The sequence below is a fragment of the Centroberyx affinis genome, unplaced genomic scaffold, assembly GCF_046629955.1.
Source record: "Centroberyx affinis isolate AG114_WGS23_722 - 3 ecotype Tasmania unplaced genomic scaffold, CSIRO-AGI_Caff_v1 ptg007582l_1, whole genome shotgun sequence".
In the NCBI taxonomy this organism is placed as follows: Eukaryota; Metazoa; Chordata; class Actinopteri; order Beryciformes; family Berycidae; genus Centroberyx; species Centroberyx affinis.
The window spans coordinates 155,283-174,805 of NW_027283826.1; the positions used below are offsets into that span (position 1 = coordinate 155,283).

The window sequence follows — 19,523 nt, forward strand, 5'->3', positions numbered from 1 at the left end:
CTATTTGGATCTTGAGCATCCTACCCTGAAACATGCAGAGAACATTGCAAACCATGCACTTTACAGTTGCACTTCTTGGAGTTACAAGGGGTTTCACTCTTGCAGCCACACCTGATCATCTCCAAAATGTAGTCCGGGACAAGTTTGACATCTTCCGGTAGATTGGTTGGGCTCAGTGACCTGTTGCATGTGTCTTTTTTCCATCCAAATTCCTCCGGGTTCAATGCTGGCGGCAGATTTACATTGAGATTTCGCCACAACATTGCTTGAAAGTGGGCCCTCATAACATTCTCAATGAATTCGTTGGCGGCAGAGCAGCTAGGTTTGGAGCAGACATACTGTATGTCCTTTCCCATTTTTTTTCCCCCAGACAAGTAGCCTTGTGTGTGACATGTCCATGCTCTCCTTTATGCCATAACAGGCTGAGATGAAGGCAGTGGCTTGGTCGAGGACTTGCTGGAACGGTGCATCCACATTGCCAATGGCCGATAGTTCGTACCCAGCTTTCAGGACTTTGATGACAGAGCCTTTTCCCAACCCATAGTAAGACGCTACGGTGTCGCATCCCGATACGGCATGGGCTGGTTAAAGGTTCTTGACAATTTGTGAATGCTTGGCCAGTGTCGACTTGATGTCCACTATTGCCCTTTCCTTGTGGGGGGATTCCATGATAAGTGGTACATCCAGTCCTGCCTGATAGTAATGGTGAAGGAGTAGGACGAACACATCTGTGTCATCAGAAACCACAGAGATTTGATGGGCTTCTCCAACACACCCCAGGACTTGTTGGACAATGATGGCGTCAGCTTCTTCCTGCTGATTTTCTAAATCATATCGGCTCCTTCTTTCTTCCATCCTGATCTCGATGGGGCATGGGTCCTCCCCTGTCACCACCAACTTGTGTTTGTTTGTGCTCCGTAGATGGAAAAGCCTGTCCTGGGTCAGTTCCTCACATAATAATAGGTTCAGCTGTTTCTTGTTTTCAATGGATGACAAGACAACCTTCTGGGCCGGTAACTTTGTTGATAGGAGGAGATGATGTTTCTTGCTGACCCCTGTCTCCCTGGCATCTCTGGTGACGGACTTGATACTGTAATCATAGTACCTGTCGAAGATGAGGTAGACGTCACTGTCTGACAAGTATGAAGTCAGCCGTATCTTAACATTTTCAATTAAATCAGCTATGGTGCCATCAGCTGGCCAGTGGATGGACAGTACGTCTGCATCACCGGCATTCCTCCTGGAGACTTCAACCTGGAGTGACTTCTTCAATGTGGACTTGGTTTTACAAATTAGCATTCTGTCCTCGGTGAACATGGCAGTTGGGACTGGTGCCAGCTCGTAGGCGACGACATCCTCCATGTGAACATCACGGTCACTAGACAACAGTGCGATGACCCTTGAATAGATGGCATTTAGGTCATAAATTTTGGAGTCGCCAACTTGAATGGATTTGGTTGTTGTTGCCATTGTCTTCACTTTGTTTGAGATGGTGTTGTAAAATCCCTCTGGCCAGGTCTTCTCAAAATCTTCTAACATTGCCTCCCCAATCTTTACGGCACTGTCTACATTGACGGGGCTATCTTCCCACTAGTGATGTTCACGATGCTCTCCCCAGAATGTTCGTTGGGATCCAATGGATGGAGGCAGGTGTCCAGTTTCTGAAGAAGTCCAGCCCTGTCCTTGGCGTCTGCTATAACCCTGGCTTTAGCCTCCTTCTTGTGATAGAGATGAACTCAGGCTCTGGGCCCAGAGCTTCAGTGCCTCTGGCTTCAAGGTTATCCCAATGATCCCTCCCGCACTGTGGCTGTACCTCATGAAGGTGGACTCTATGAACTGGTCGCTCCACAGGCCGTTACATATTCCACGAATGTGTCGCGTCACATGTTGCCTCTGGAGAAAATGGCTTTGGACATGTGGAGGAAGCTTCTCCATGGAATGGAGGTAGTAAAGGCCATACCTGGCATAGCTGACATGGCTGCAAAATAGTAGGGAAGCATCTGCCGGAATGTGGTCAGATGGAGAAGCCAGTCACCCTCACGTTCAGCCCGGATGTACGACATCATCAGCAACACTGGTTTCACCAAGACCTCAGCCCAAAGTTTGGCTGTCCTGCTCTGACCAGATGACAATTGTTGCCAATTAGCCTAGCTGTATTATGTTTTTCATTGCCGTGTCTTCTGTCTGGACATGATTATTTCAGAATAGATATGGTAAATTGAATTGCACTGTTTTTGGGGTTGTGGACATTTTAATAATCCAAAGGAGTATTCACAAAGCAGAGTTAGAAAGTTAAAAATACAGCTATTTTGTGATATTGATGTGAGTCCCTAAAACAAAAAATGTCTAGACATATGAATTTAGTGATTCAAATTGATAATTGGTTTAAATTTAATACATTTTAATTTAGAAGATACTAAACATTTTGTGTAAATTGGCTAATTTGTAATAATCTGCCAATGTGATTTAATTACATGATTTTTTGTGAAAGTGGAAGTCTAAAATGTAATCTGTAATACATTTACATTAACAAATGTACATGTTTCTCTCGTTTCCACAAATGGAAATTGTTTACACATAACATGTTTTGAATCATAAAGTTGTAATTGCACATGAATCCATCGAAACACGTTTTAACATCTTTGTGTCAAAATAACATCTTTGTGTTGACCTATTTGACACAACAGATGTGTTAAAGGAACAGACACATTAGTTGTGTCAAATCTGACGTGTTGTCCCTGAGCTGATGCAGCGCGTGTTCAAATTTAACACATTATGTTGTTTTTAACCCATCTGTTCTAAGAGTGCAGACTTAAGGAAAATCCTCAGGTTTTCCCATCTGCCGTGAGACGCTGCACTACATCAACACAAGTCAAGGTGTGTGTGCTATTAAATCCATTCAAAATAGTGATGACGCCTCTCCTCCTGCTTCATCTTTTCTATGGCAGTAATCACCCCCCATACATGCGGTGTCAAAAGTGCTGTTGAGCAAGGCACTGAACCCCCAACTGCTTCAGTGGCTTATACAAAAAATAAAACAAAAAATGTACCAGTATGATGTGTGCGTGTGAAAAATAGTGGAAAAGATTTGTGGAGTGTGTGGAGTGTTTATTATTTTCAAAATAAAACTTTGTGATGATGATGCTGCTACAGTGTTGTGTGTATTTCCTCGTTCCGATGTTTACATTTCCTCCTGACATCATAGACACGCCCACTCTGGCCACGTTCGTCCAATCAGGGCTTTCTGAAGGCACGCATTCAAAAACATTAAAACATATTTGGATAGGAACTACTTACTAAAATGTCTTTGTATATAAATGCTTAATTAGCCGAGGCTTAGCAAAACATTTGTGGATGCACTCATCTCCATGGATCACATCGCTACACTTAGTTTGCCATCTTAGAAATTTGTTTTTGATATAATTTGGAGTTGAATGGAAGTGAACAGAGTCTAGAGGAAGGGACATACTGTAACTTCAAACTGTTTCTGATGATGACGTAAAAATGGAAAATGTGCTCAATATCCTTTAAACTGAAGCAGCATATCCTCCTTCAGCACACATACAAAATGAAGTGTTAAAAGTTTTGTTCTTAAAACATTTTGTATAATCTTTGTGTCTTTCTTCAAGATACTCGGACATGTACGCTCAGGGACGACACAGCCCGTCCTTTTCAATACTGATATTACCTTTAAATTTTAGACATTTATTTGATGATCTTATCTAAAGAGACCTGCGATGAGTGCAACAGTAGAATAAGCTTCAATTCCCAGATCATCAACATTACAAGTGACCAACAGTCATGAGGGCAACAGTCAGAACGACAGCAGCCTGACAGCAAGTGAAACATTACTGTAAATTTAGGTAAGAAAGGGAAATAAAATAACTCCTGTGTCCTTAGAGGGTTCCTATAATAGAGAAGTGCGAGGTAAACAAACAAGAGCCAGGTGGAAAAGGTCTAAGTTGTGTTTTGTTCTTCCCACTGTGTTCAGGCTGTCGGTCTGACAGGCTGAGCGACAAGGGTTTTAAAAATACATCATGAGCTTGGTAGGTGAGTTAATAATTTAAGGAAAGGTAAGGCTACTTGTCCGATTCCAATGTAACAGGAACCAAAAGCTGCTTGTTCGCTGAACACATCAGGTGGCAGCTACTTAACTCATCCATCAGCTGACACCTTCCTCTCCTCTCCTCTCCTCTCCTCTACTCACAGGCTCACTTGTTCAGTTTTAACGAAATGCGTAAATGAGTAAAAAGAGAGGAGTGAAAGTACGTAGGAGCAGATACTGAGCTGCAGTCCAGCGCTTTCAGAAAGTATTCAATCCTCTTGACTTTTTCAGCTACAGCCTGAATTCGCAGTGAATCCAAACTGAGTGAAGGCCGATCCAAATTCCTTCAACAACTTGGGAGTCGACCTGCATCCAATTCAACCGACTGGACAAGATTCAGAAGGACACACTGCTAACAGAAACTCCACCATGAAGTCTCAGGAACTACGTACTTTCAACAGCTCCATGAGGAAATGGAATTTACTCCCTAGACATATCACACAAGAAAACAGTAAAATTCGATTTAACATTTTAGTAAAACAGCATCTTTTGACTAGAGAGGTTGAAAGGATGTAGAAACTAGTTTGGCTAAGTTTTAAATAAAATACAAATATGAGTTTGGTTGTGTTGATGTGTCTTGTGGCCGTGGAGGGTTTGCATGTTTGTTACCCCCATACTTATCACTCTTGACCATTCTTCTTTCAGGTATATTGCTATTGGGGCCAGTCAACAAACTCCTCTAGAGTTCCTCTTAACACATGTGATAGTCTCTCCAATGGCAAAATGGACATAAGTTTTTCATACCACGCTAAATATCAGGGGGCTCTTCGTCCAGCCATTTTTGTAATATTATGAGGCGTGCAGCATATAAAGCAATTCAAATATACCTGTACCTGCGTTTAATTCGAGTCTAATCCCAGTACAAAGTGATATGGATTTAGAGGTATATCTATCCCAAATATACTGAACAAAAATATAAACGCAACACTTTTGTTTTTGCTCCCATTTTTCATGAGTTGAACTAAAAGATCTAAGACTTTTTCTATGCACACAAAAGGCTTATTTCTCTCAAATTTTGTTCACAAATTTGTTTAAATCCGTGTTAGTGAGCACTTCTGCTTTGCCAAGATAATCCATCCACCTGACAGGTGTGGCATATCAAGATGTACATCGGCGTGTACGACAGCGTGTTCCACTTCCTGCCGATATCCAGCAACTTGGCACAGCCACTGAAGAGGAGTGGAGCAACACTCCACAGCCCACAATCTACAACCTGATCGACTCTATGTGAAGGAGATGTGTCGCACTGCATGAGGCAAATGGTCGTCACACCAGATGCTGACTGGTTTTCAAAAAATGCAAATCTGTAGCCCTAGTCATGTGAGATCCATAGTTCAGAGCCTAATAAATGTCTTTTTTCAAGATAAAACTGCACGTTAGAGTGGCCTTTTATTGTGAGCAGCCCAAGGCACACCTGTGTAATAATCATGCTGTGTAATCAGCATCTTGATATGCCACACCTGTCAGGTGGATGGATTATCTTGGCAAAGCAGAAGTGCTCACTAACACGGATTTAAACAAATTTGTGAACAAAATTTGAGAGAAATAAGCCTTTTGTGTGCATAGAAAAAGTCTTAGATCTGTGAGGATGGCGTGGAAAAACTAATAAAAAGTTGGTCACAAAAAAACGAAAAAGTCTTAGATCTTTTATTTCAACTCATGAAAAACGGGAGCAAAAACAAAAGTGTTGCGTTTCTATTTTTGTTCAGTGTATTTTCTTACTCTCGTTTTGGACTGATCGCCAAAAAATTGCAATTTTAGGGCACGACCACATAAGATGACTCCGCACATTTTCAATAAATTAGAAAATAATATCCAGCAGCATGGTTTCACTGTCATTATTGGGTATTTTGTGTAGATTGCTGAGCAAAAACAAAAAAGATCTTGATTTATCCAGTTTGAATTCAGGCTGCATGCCACAAAAAAAGACGAGGATGAATATTTTCTTACGACACTTCATGTAGCGACACGTATACTGACTTCTGTATTTCCTGTTTGTGTCCTACTGTATGTCCACACACACACACACACACACACACACTGTCCTGCTGCCCTGTACCAGCTCCTGTCCTGCTGTGTCTCTGGCAGATAAAGCGATCCTGAAATAAAATGAAAACAGACGGCAACGCTGCTTTTATTTCAGTTCAGACTTTATTAAAAAATGTCACAATCATCAACAATATCATCAGGAAACATGCACACACACTCAGCAACGACAGAGTTACCAGGGATCTGCTGCGTCTCTATCACAGCAGCTGCACACACACACAAACACACACACACACACACACAAAGCCACATATCCACGTAAACTACATACATACTCTTTTTTTTACCAAACAGTAAAAGTAAAATCCAGAAAAACTGATGTTTGGAGGAAAAAATACACAGAGAATAAGGAGTATTTGCTGAAAAATACGGTAATACAGAAACTGATTTGACTCTGAAAAAAATTATAATAATAAAGAAAAAAAAACATTCTTGGCAAGCTGGCAGTTATCTACAACAACAGGACAAATGACCAATCGCTCCACATCAACAAGCCAAGAGTTTCATTCCAAAACACTCTGCATCCATTTTGGGAAATTAAAGGCAAGAGGTAATAATTTACCTGATGTTGATGTTTGATTTTCCAAAAATATATACGTGCTATCTCCTCTGAAACGGTGCCACTTTGCAAGCAAAATGTCTCGAGATGTTAAATAACTTAAAACGATACAATAAGATTATGCTTCGATGTCACAGCCGACGCGTCTTCCATACGGCGGGCGAGCTGTTTTGGAAAGAAACTCTTCAGATATTCGCAGCATCAGATCCATAAACGATAGAAATCTTTCCTGCGGCGAAGTGCCGACTCGACACGCTCCGCCTCCGATTTACATTCAAACCAAATAGAAAAAAACTACAAAAATAGACCTTTCTGCATTTTACACTTTGCATCTGCGTGTTATTTTTCCTCTGAGTCGTCTCTGGTATCCAAAAAAAGACTTGTACACATTAAGACTACAGATTTCAATATCAAGATAGATCGTCCTTATTCACATATTGACAGATAAATTGTGACTTTCTGTAATCTGAACCCGCCGCCGCGCCTCGGGCAGCTGTTGGCGTTTTTCTGCGATGACAAAACTGAACATAATGAACAGCTGCTTCATGTCGCCGAGGAGGAGACGGGTTTCGGGGCGATTTATCCACACCGGCCAATGAGCACGGCCCCTTTCATTAGGGTCAAAAGGTCAAAACAAGTCATTCAGGCTTACATTTACACACACGCCATGGTGCAATTACAAAAAAAAAAAGAGCTATACAAAAAAATGAGGGGGGAAAAACCCAATCACCATGAAAGTCTCCTTTGGGAACGCTTCAAAAAACAAAAATAACTCATCAGCCAGGAAACTTCTGAAAATGCATTTCGTAAGTAAGTTTAACTCTTGGTATTCAAAATTCAATGCGAACTCCAAGCCTTATATATACATTACGTCTTAGGAATATGTAGAGATCATATAGTGAGGAAGTCATAAAGATGATTTTTAAAGTCAAATTAAGAGTTATTTCGTGGCATTTCTGAGATTTACTGGCATGGCGTTTATTCTTACCTCTCGAAACGCTCCACAACACACACACACACACACACACACACACACACACACACACACACACACACACACACACACACACACACACACACACACACACACACACACACACACACAGTGAGGAATGATATATCCAAGCCTTGTGCCATTTTCCTACTGGAGAAACTGAAAGCAGAGAAAAAGCAGATACAGAGGAACAGCAGTCTTACCCACAATGCAGTTCGGGTCCAATCAGCATTGAATGGAACTGAACTGCTGGACAAACTGTTGAGTCCATGAACCTGCAGGACAGGATGTGTCGAATTCAACGCGCCTGTGTATTTATTGTTTTTTTTCCTTCTTTTTCTAATTTGAATTCAAAGTTGAATTCAGGTCTGTGTTGAGGAATTTTGAAATTTTGAAACTACGGCAGCGTTTATTTAAAAAACGGACAAAACATTCGCCGCCCCGACCTGCAGCCACAGCAGCGGTTCAGGCGACACACCCCTCCCCCTCCCCCCCTCCCCCTTCAGGAGCGTTCTGCGTTCTCATTGGCTGACGATGAGCTGCCTGAGGTAGGACTGGGTGAGGCCGCGCAGCTCCTCCAGGGTGTAGTCCTCCGGCATGGGCAGGCGGGTGATGTGGGGCGCCAGCTGGGCGAGGGGGATGTGGAGCGCCTCCGCCCCCCCCTCCCCCCCCTGCTGCAGGCTCAGCACCACACGCAGGATGTTGGCCACGCGCTTCGCCATCTCTGCACAGAGGGGGAGGGGGGGGAGAGGGGAGGGGGGGGGGCTCGGTTAGGAGACAGCGGCGACCCAGAGGGACCGCTGCAGGTTTTCATTCCAACCAAAAACCAATCTGTGAACCCATCGTCTATCGGTCTGACGACAGTTAGACTCTGGGGGCGACGGCCGATATTTGGGGGTTTCCGGTGCAGCCAGCGGACATCCGGGTCATTGTTTACAGTCCGATTAGCAACTTGAGACGCGAGAGTCGAACGTTTCTCCACACAAAACACAAACATCGATACTTTCTGTAGGTGTTTTAGGTCCGGACGACATTTCGGCTAATCTCTATAAACAGATATCTGCATATGAGACGTCGTCTCTCGACTCCGACTCCGTTCTCGTGTCTCAAGTTGCTAATCGGATTGTAAACGATGACCGGCTCAGGAAGAGGAAGTCTTGGCCCGGATGTCCGCTGGCTACACCGGAAACCCCCCAAATATTGGCCGTCGCCCCCAGAGTCTGATCATCATCAGACCGATAGACGATGGGTTCACAGATTGACCCGAAACCAAACCAGCTGATTTCACCTCGACGCCGTTTGACGTGATATTTAAAGGGACGTTACACCCAGTTAAAATGTTACATTTGAGTTACATGTCCATCATCCACAAAGATCTGAGCGTTCCTAACATTCAATAACTGTGATAAAATGGAGGTTTTGGCTGCTGCATTTGCTGTAGTGAAACAGTTCAGAGAGCTGCTGGGCGAGCGAGCTTCACTCCACACCAGTGATTCTCAACCTTTTTCATATCAAGGACCCCTAATTTAGGCCACATTAGAGCCACGGACCCCCATTTGATGAGACTTTGTCTCTCGAGCCCAAATTTGAGAATTTGTATTGTTAGATATGATTTAGTCCAGAATTTCATGACTGTCTATATTGTAGGTAGAGAGATAACAGAGAAACTATGATCAAAACAGTCTACATTCTCTAACTGTGTTAACTTCTTGTAAATGAAGTAATGCTGAAGTTTAACAATTTGCTGGGGACCCCCTGGAACCCACTCAAGGACCCCTTGTGGTCCCCGGACCCCACGTTGAGAACCACTGCCCTACACTGGAGAGAGAGAGAGAGATGGATAAATTCCAAACCTTTTACATAAAACTCGCTCTGCCTGCTCAGTCTAGTTGGAAGGCGTTTCTAGTTGAGGTCGACTTCAGATTGGATTTCCCACTCTGAGTGTTAAAGTCTTTTTAAATCAGATTCTCAGTTTCCTGTTTTTTACACCAACGACGACTAAAAAAACATTTTAATGAGAAATGGCATATTTTAGTAGGCTGTCCCTTTAACGACCGAAAGTAGGATTCCAAAACAAAAGAATGCGGACGGACGACAGATAAAGTTTATTATGAATCGAGGAAGCATCGGATGGAGACTTGACCAGCAGCAATGGATGGGAAGACCCAAGATGCATTGCGAGCGTGACGCATCACATCCAAACAACACTGCAGTCTGCTGTCTACAGCAGAGCTCGGCGATACGGTCGAAACCATTATCACAATAATCCTAAAATATTGTTCCATATACATATATATCACAATATGGCTCACGTATGCAAAACCACGTTAAATAATCAAATTAATGTTCAGAGTTTTTAAATAAAATGTGCTTGTTATTTTCAGTTCAGACAGCAGAATTGTGTGTCATGATTTCCCAAAATCATCATATCATCACCATTTGATTCTACTATAAGATCATAAACCATAATACTGAGTTATGGCCCAGTCCTGGGGCCAGTTGCATAAAGATAGACCTGGTCTTAGACTTAAATGTGACTTTAAACTTGCTATAGACATTTATATTTACCTGTTCATACTACTTCTTGGTTGTTGTAGATCTCTAATGGCTTGTTTCTGTCTCTAAAGACTCTCTCTCTTCTTCAGACTCTTCCCAAAAACCAAAGATTTGCCGTCTTTTATGAAACAGCTTCAGTATTTAAACTTCCCACTCTGACAGTTAGGCCGACTCGTTGCCATAACAACAAAGTTCTTAACTCAAGATTAGCCGGGGGGAAGGTGGCTAACTTTCCTACCTCAAAATAAGTCAGTCGTAATATTTAAGTAACAGACGGTCTTAATTAGCCGAGTCCAACCTGAGGATCTAAGACCAGTCTAAGGCTTAGACTAGTCTTAAACTAGCTTTATGCAGCTGGCCCCTGGTCTACAGCACAGACCGTTTGAGTCGGCTGGGAAGACGAACAGCTGTGAGTCTGAACTGAAGTTATAAAGTGTAAAATCATGTCAAACTGTAACGAAGCTTCTCTGTTCTCATGTCGTTGAGAAGTTTGTCGTGCGAAGATCGTACGGACTGTGGGAGAGACGGGTGTTAAAAGAGTTCCAGGGGGTTAAACTTAAACTTCAGCATTATTTCATTTACAAGAAGTTAACACAATTAGAGAATAGAGAAGAATGACCGTTCTGATCATAGTTTCTCCGTTATCTCTCTGCCTACAATACAGATAGTGATGGAATTCTGGACAAAATCATATCTGACAATAAAAATATTCTCAGATTTGGGTCCGAGAGACACAATCTCATCAAATGGGGGTCCGTGGTTCTAAAAATGACTAAATTACGGGTCCTTGATATGAAAAAGGTTGAGAATCACTGGTCTAGAGTGTTTTACCAAACCTTTATCTTCCCACTGAGGTAAGAACCTCATTAAAGCCCAGTTTGTTTATGCCAATACGGTTCAGATGTTTCAGATGCATGTTCCAGTTTGTATGTGGAATAGAACATCAGACAGTTTGCACGTCACGCCTGTTAGCATCAGACATGCAGCTCAAGTGTGACTGAGCTATTCACTGAGAAAGGCAATCAATGTAAACAGTGAATATAATTAAATTCAACCACATTCAGGAGGATATCCTGCACTATACACAAAATGTACTGTTAGAAAAGCACCAGGTTGGGAAGGAGTCAGCGATCGGCTATCCGGCCGGTAGCAAGGGCTTGTGGGAAACGCCGGTGCGAGCTGGGTTTGATATGCAGGAAGAACCCGGTCGTGCTCTTACCTGATTGGGCGAGGCGGTCTTTGGCGGTGGCGCAGGGCAGCAGTTCGATCCTGCTGCAGAGAGACGTGACGTCAGTGTGGAGACGCTCCAGCTCGTAACCCGCGTTCTCCATCTGCAGCGGGGGGGAGGACACACACATCACCAACACACACATCACACATCACCAACACACACATCACACATCACCAACACACACATCACCAACACACACATCACACATCACCAACACACACATCACACATCACCAACACACACATCACACATCACCAACACACACATCACACATCACCAACACACACATCACCAACACACACATCACACATCACCAACACACACATCACACATCACTAACACACACATCACACATCACCAACACACACATCACCAACACACACATCACACTTCACCAACACACACATCACACATCACTAACACACACATCACACATCACCAACACACACATCACCAACACACACATCACACATCGCTAACACACACATCACCAACACACACATCACACATCGCTAACACACACATCACCAACACACATTAGGGCTGCAACTAACGATTATTTTCATTGTCGATTAATCTGTTGATTATTTTCTCGATTAATCGATTAGTTGTTTGGTCTATAAAATGTCAGAAAATGGTGAAAAATGTGGATCAGTGTTTCCCAAAGCCCAAGATGACGTCCTCAAATGTCTTGTTTTGTCCACAACCCAAAGATATTCAGTTTACTGTCATAGAGGAGGATGAAACCAGAAAATATTCACATTTAAGAAGCTGGAATCAGAGAATTTTGACTTATTTTTCTTAAAAAATGACTCATACTGATTAATCGATTATCAAAATAGTTGGCGATTAATTAAATAGTTGACAACTACTCGATTAATGGATTAATTGTTGCAGCTCTAACACACATCACCAACACTTCACTAAAGCCCCTTTCACACTGGACCAAAAACCCACCAACACCCGCTAACATCTGGCTTTTGTCTTCAGTGTGAAAGGGTCCAATCGGCATTCATTCCCGGGTCACATGACTCTGCGGTAGTCACGGGTATTTATCGGCTCCAGCTCCGATCGGCAGTGATGGAAACATGGCACCCGGTGGACTCGACAATTTTCGCCCCTTTTCCGGCGCGACGCTGTGACGTGTTTTGAAGTTCTGGACGTTGTCGCGTAAATAGCCAGGCAGGAACATTATTTATTGTTATTTATTTTTTTTTTTTATATATATGGCTGTCGGAACTGACGTCCGGTAACTTACCAGCTACACCACTCTGCTGCTCCAAACATCAGACCATGAAGAAACCATGAGCAGCTTGTTCTTCTTAGGGGATTAAGCCTCACTACCATCATAATATCACTGCTGCATGGAACGCTGCAGAATTCCAACCAGGGAAGGAGGATTGTTCGAGTAAATATCCGACCGCTTCCGGGAAGGTCCGATGACGTCATTCTGCATTATAATTAGCCATGTGCTTCTGTTTGTTTGAGAAACGAGGGGAGAAAATTCTGAATAACGGGCCGTCAGAACAATGGCACGGCACCGTTCGGTCGGCGTTGAGTTTGAAAGAGAAACTGAAGTAAAAGATATAAAAAAGTAACCGCCGTAACATCGTCACTGGCCTCCATGCTGCTTTCTACTGTTTGCTAACCCTGTTTTCCGCCGCGTTCGTGAAAAAAAAACAGAAAGGCAAACTCGTCTACTGGCAATGTGAAAGGAGTCAGTCGCCTATTTTTTAGCGGGTTTACCCGTGTTTAAAAAACCCGCATATACGCGCTAATTTTGGTGTAAAAAGGGTACAACACACACATCACACATCACTAACACACAGAGGAACATAGAGAGGAGGCTGGGACAGAAACAAGTCTGGCAGAAACGGTGAACAAGATCGTGTGCAAATCCAGGAGGAAGACAGAGACGCTGCTGGTGTTTTTAGCTTCTTGCTTTTTCCTTTCCCTCCTCTGTTTCCCCGTTTTCTGTTTTAGTGATCACCGTCCACGATCAGTCTAAGATCAAAGGAATACTCCGACCTTTGACCTCCTGTAATGTTGGCAATGTGTCAAATGAAGCCTATTCTTATGTTGTGCTCATTGAATACTTTACCTGGACAGCAATCTGATATCCGATAAGACATGGAGTATAGGGACGGGACAATATATTGAAATTCAATATTTCGCAATACAAAAAGGTGACAATCTGTATGTTGTGTCAGGAACATGAATGGTGATATCAGCTCCATGTTATTCTGCTGTAGTAATCACTAATGAGACTCTTGACCATCACAGTTTCATCGCTAGTAAGATTTGAGTCTCAGAAATAAACAGAATTCTGCAGTCACACTTTCTTGACACTGAACTTACATTGATCACATCGTATCCTGGTTGTATTGATCCTGAACCTCAGATCACAAATTGTATTGGGAGAGAAACAGATCGTCCATCACTTGGAGTATTCTGGTTTCAGTCTCATTACTGAAGCGGTTCAGACTGTAAACACCTGAATCCAACCAGGACTCTTTCTGCCTTCCAGAGGCTGAACTGGTTTCAGAGGAGACTGACAGCAGGAAACAGAAGGAGAGGCTGAAACTGAGCATGCTCAGGATTTAGAGGGAAACGGAGATCATGAAGTTTTCAGTAAAGTCTGAAACTGTCCGAGTCTCCGGTGATCCTCCTCTGTCCTGCTGACCGGACTTTGCTCCGCAGCTGGAGACAGGAACATGAATGGAACAGTTCCATAAGCAACACATGGAGACAGATTCATCTGAATATTGTCTCATTTAGAGTAAGACCAATCAGATCATGTCAGATTATTGCTGTCCATGTAAATGTTGTCATTGTAAATCACTCAGGATGAGAGAATCATCTAAATTCCTAAAGTATGAGAAGTATGAAATGTGATCTAAGGACATGGCCATGCCCCCTCCTCCCCTCCCCCTCCCCCACCCCCACCCACACCCACACTCACACACACACACACTCAAAGTGAAGCAGTGTGCGGCCGGTTCAGTCCATCTGGACGCCGTTCAGAGCGCCAGATAGTCAGGAGATTAACGGATTAGCAGGAAATTGGCCAACAGAGCGGACTGTAATGGAGTCCAAGAGACGAAACCCAAACACAAAACAACTCTTTGTTTCCTTTTTTTTTTTTTTTTTCCTATTTGACATGTTGGTTTTGCTTACAAGCACACAAATCTGAAGGATTATAGGATTATATCCATTTTGGAAATAAAAATAAAAACATTCCTTCATGTTCTTCTCTAAAACACAGAGGATTCAGTCAGTAAAAAAGTGACTTTGTCAACTATGGAGTCAACTAACCCGTTTTCATATGGTGGATATCTAGTTTTGGAGTTCTATCAGAGCTCTGACTTTACCACTAACATTACCTCTTACAAGGTTAACAAAACTCCAGCACCACAACTGTAGATTTCCCAGCATCCTCTCTGGCATCGGTCCATTTCTTTCTGCTTTCCGCTCAGCTCATTGTTGTGTGAACTTGAGGTGTGTGAAGGTTAATTGAGCAGGGAGTCTGCCCGGCCAATTCTTTAATTCCTTTTGAAAATAAGAGACTTCCAGGCGGGCGAGCAGCCAGGCTGAGGCTCAGCCGGCCAGCAACACTGCAGAGGGACCGTCTTTAACAGGACAGACTGAGGGAGGAAAACACCGATACTGGAGGCAGATATCAGGCCGATACCAGCCTGAAAGAGGCTGTTGGTATCAGACTGTCCCCATGACTACGCTCTAGGGCTGGGCGATATGGCCTAAAAATAAAATCTCTGATTTTTTCACACCTACACCTGATTTACGCCAGCTCATCTGCAGTGTTGGGGTCGTTACTCGAAAAAAGTAATGTATTACTTTATTTACTCCCTGTAGAAAGTAATTTGTTACACTACTCGTTACATTATTTTTGCGTTACTCCGCAACAACGGCGATTCTACTGTAGAAACGGACAACATTTCCTCTGCTATGTACGATGCTACAAGCCTGTTCATCTCTGCTTTTGTTACCTGTTGAAAATCAAGCTTTGGCAGCTCGGTTGGGGTCGGCTTACACTCAGCCTGGGCGTCACTCTGGGTCCGGGGGTCTTTTGCTACTAGCTTTGTGTTAGCATGTTGCCTTTCCTAGCTTTGTGTTAGCATGTTGCCTTTCCTAGCTTTGTGTTAGCATGTTGCCTCTGCAGGTGCTTGGAGAGATTTGATGTCGTGTTCACAGCAGTGGATCGTTGTTTCTGGCCTGGGCACAGTTTACACTTTACCGTCACATTCTTGTCTTTTCGTGCAACAAATTTGAAGTAATTTGCATATCTCCACCCCTCAAAAGTTGTAGACCGCTCTGCCATTTTTGTCCTATCTCCCGCACGAACTGTCTCTAGCCAAAGTCACACGAGAGGTCAGAGGTCAGAGGTCAGAGGTTGTTGCGCAAGCGTGCGTGAAAAGGCACGTTTGATGATTTTTTTCTATCCGCCCAGATAATCCTGCAGATTCCAGATCCAGATCCTGCAGATAATTGAAGAACTTATGTAACGCAAGTAACGACGTAATTGTTTGATTAGTAACTGTAATGTGATTACTGAATTTAGGAACCGTAACGCGTTACATTACTGCGTTACAGACAAATGTAATGTGATTACAGTAATGCATTCCTTTGTAACACGTTACCCCCAAAACACTACACATCTGTAATGTCTTTCCACCGGGGCCCTTCTTGTCATATGGGATGCTGGAATAAATTTGTCGCGCTGCTGCCCACAGACTTTAGACAAACTTTACAGCGGACGGTGGTTCGCTCGACGAAAACAAACCGCTTCCAAACGGCCGAGGAGACGCTGCGTTTTTTTTGGAAACGAGCTCCTCACCTGTAGACGCGTGCGCTGGCGTCCGGACGCTGTGTTTGTGTCTGAGGGGAAACCTCGCCGGGCGTCCTTATCGACCGCAGAACCTCAGGGAAGCGGTGGGGCTGAACAATACTGACAAAAAATCTAATTGCGATTATTTGACAGAATATTGCAATTGCGATTTATACTGTGATTTATATCTTTGCAAGTTTTTCTTGTAATAAATCTTTTAGAAATTTAAAATGTTTAAAGAAAAACGATTTTGTTGTCAGTGTGCAGGATTTACTGAGTTTGAGTTAAAGGTTTTGCTTCATGGACCAAAGATCATCTGCAGCTCTAAAACTCCTTGTTCACAAATCCAGTTTGGACCAAACTCTCTGAATAAATTAACTGCAGCCTCTGCGATTTCGACTTATTTTCGATTAATTGTTCAGCTCCAGGAAGCAGTGGGGCTTGATTGACAGAGAGTGATCCGTGCCGTATTACCCAGGTTAGTGAAACTCGATTTTCATTTTTACACATCCTCCTAAACCATAAATTCGAATTAATTGATAAAATCGATTTATCACCCAGCTCTACTACAATCTGAACTGGAATCCAAGCAAACAAATTTCCTTTTCTGTCTTTTTTTCCCCACACAAAGAATAATGACGTCTCAAAAAATGTCTCAAAGTAACTAATGGTCAAACTCTCTCCTGCTTCAGACTCCTGAATCCCGTCCCTCCACTCTTCATATTTTGTGGAGCGATTCAGAGAGCCTGGTGTTTCATTTGTCAATGGCTTGTTCTCGCTCTGAGAAAACAATAAATGAGTGGAACCAGATGGACGTTCAGTCTGAAGATCAGGAGAGTCAAAGTCTGTTTTGTTCTGTAAAAGTTATGGATTGGCACTCTGTCGGTCCCTGAGTGACTGACAGATGGTCAGAAGCCATGTTGAACCTCACCGTGTCCAAAAGCATGTGGCACTGAGCTACTGGAATGCAAAGTCAAGCCATAACTAACATGAAGGCCATATGTTTTTATTATGCGTTTTATTTCACTCTTTCCCATGAGTTGAGTTCCTGCCTGACTGAGACCTTTGACCAGAACATTTTGACATTTGGGAACACACACACACTCACACAGATGCCCCCTACCTGCTGTATGTCCTGCAGTGTCTGTATGACTCTGATGTAGTCCAGGTAGACTCTGCCGGCGGTGTCCCAGTCCTGGATGGAGGCGCTGCGCTCCGGCACCGCCAAACCCTCCAGGAACTCCAGCAGGTAGTCATGGTTGTCGTTGATGATGCAGTCTACAGGAAGACGGAAGGGACAAAAAACCTCAGCTGAGTTCATAAACCTGCTGTCTTTCCTCTACAGCCTCTGGGTTTAAACTCCACTTTGTTTCTATGCGGAGCAGCTTCATACCATGTGTTTCTGGGTGTGCACATCACCGAGGACCTGCATCACTGTGTGGTTTGGGAGTCTCCAACTGCAAGACCCTGCAGCGCATAGTGAACGCAGCTGAGGAGATCAGTGGTGCCTCACTCCCCTCCCTCCCTCCTGGACGTTTACAACACCCGCCTGGCCCGCAAAGCAGCCAGCATTGCGAGCGACCTCACCCGTCCCTCACACAGCCTCTTCAGGCTCCTGCCATCTGGGAGAAGATACCGGAGCCTCCGAGCCTGCTCCACCAGACTGGGTAACAGCTTCATCAGCTTCGTAATTATAATTATTTAAATTCTTGGTCCTTTTTTCTTTCTTTCTTAGTCCTTTTTTAGTATCTTTTTATCCTAGTATTTTTATACTTGTTTTGTTTTGTACTTGTATTTGCCTGCACCGTGATCTGAGAGAAACCGCATTTTGATCCGCTGTATGTCCTGTACATGGCAGAACTGACAATAAAGTTGACTTTGACTTTGAGAAGAGCAACAAGGCAATCTGGATTCTACAAGCAGTTTAAATAGGGGGAGACGGACCTGAACGTCTCTCCCAAAGACACTTTTTTGAGTGCAAAACTTGAAGGCTAATGTAAATTTGGGTGTAAAAATGTCTGTGGTGGTCACTGATGGTGTTTTGATTCTGTTTTTGTTTGATTTTGCAGTGCAAGCAGTGCTGGTGGCATTATTTTTTCTTTTTTAAATTATCTCATTATTCTGTTATGTATTGGACGTGAAGTTTCAAGTCATGATGTACACTCACTGGCCAAAATAATTGGAACAGTAGTTTTCCATAAAACATAAAACAGCCATGACATGTTTGTTCAGCAAAACCTGCAGCCTGTTCATCTGATTATCTTCGCTGTTTTGTGACTTTCGATTCATGTGTAACTTTTAGATTATGGCGTGGTTTTTTGATGTCAATTTTTCTGACATCTTTTCTTATTCTAAAAAAAAAAGTTTAAATTAATTTAAAACATGCTATATAAAAGACCGCTACTACTATCGTAACGCCTTGTGTGTACCTGAGGCCAGGTGCTGGATCAGCAGCCGGTGGCACTGGCTCCAGTATCCGGCCCGGTACAGGTGCAGCGCCTCCTGGTGGCGGTCGGCGTCGCGGCGGGCGCGGGTGGCCTTGGCCTCGTGGATCCACTGCTCCGGGATCAGCAGCCGGCCGGTCAGGAAGCGCTCCCTCTCGGCCGACTCCTCCGTCTCCAGCAGGGGGCAGTGGAGGTGCAGCATCTCCCGCACCGCCCGCTCCCGCAGCCTGGGGGGGGGGGGGGGGGACATGGGCAGAAATATGTGTCACTACAAACTGAAACTGAATTATTAGGGGTCCAAGCACGTAGTGCGAGGAACCCTATTGTAATTGTTCCGATTATTATTATTATTATTATTATTATTATTATTATTATTATTTTTCTTCCTGTGCCTTAAAAGTGTCTGCACCTCAGAAACCATAAGCCCCACAGCACCCAAACTTTCCACATAGGTTGGAAATGTCACCCACTACTCAGGCAACAAAAATGACACCAATCCACCTGATGGTGGCGCTATAACAGCCCCCTGCACGTTTTGGTCCATAACTCCTGAACCGTGAGTCACAGAATCAAAATTCCACTTCTCCTGGATTCCCTGGATCCCCATGCATCTATCCAGATAGGCCACGCCCATTTCCGTCTGACTAGATTTTCCGCCATTTTGAATTTTCTCAAAAACCTATTTTTGCCAACTCCTCCTAGACCGTTGAGGCAATCATCTCCAAATTTGGTGTGCATC

The 19,523-nt window shown here is 43.5% G+C and overlaps 1 protein-coding gene across 1 annotated transcript; it reads right to left on the minus strand.

Moving 5' to 3' along the window:
• Positions 1-8,198: 8,198 nt before the first annotated feature.
• Positions 8,199-19,011, minus strand: LOC139639714 (nuclear pore complex protein Nup98-Nup96-like; the record flags this gene model as incomplete). Its single annotated transcript, XM_071513862.1, has 4 exons — positions 8,199-8,431; positions 11,483-11,594; positions 17,464-17,618; positions 18,770-19,011. Coding segments are annotated over 4 exons (712 nt in total), but the record flags the coding sequence as incomplete, so codon positions are not given.
• Between the last annotated feature and the right edge of the window lie 512 nt (positions 19,012-19,523).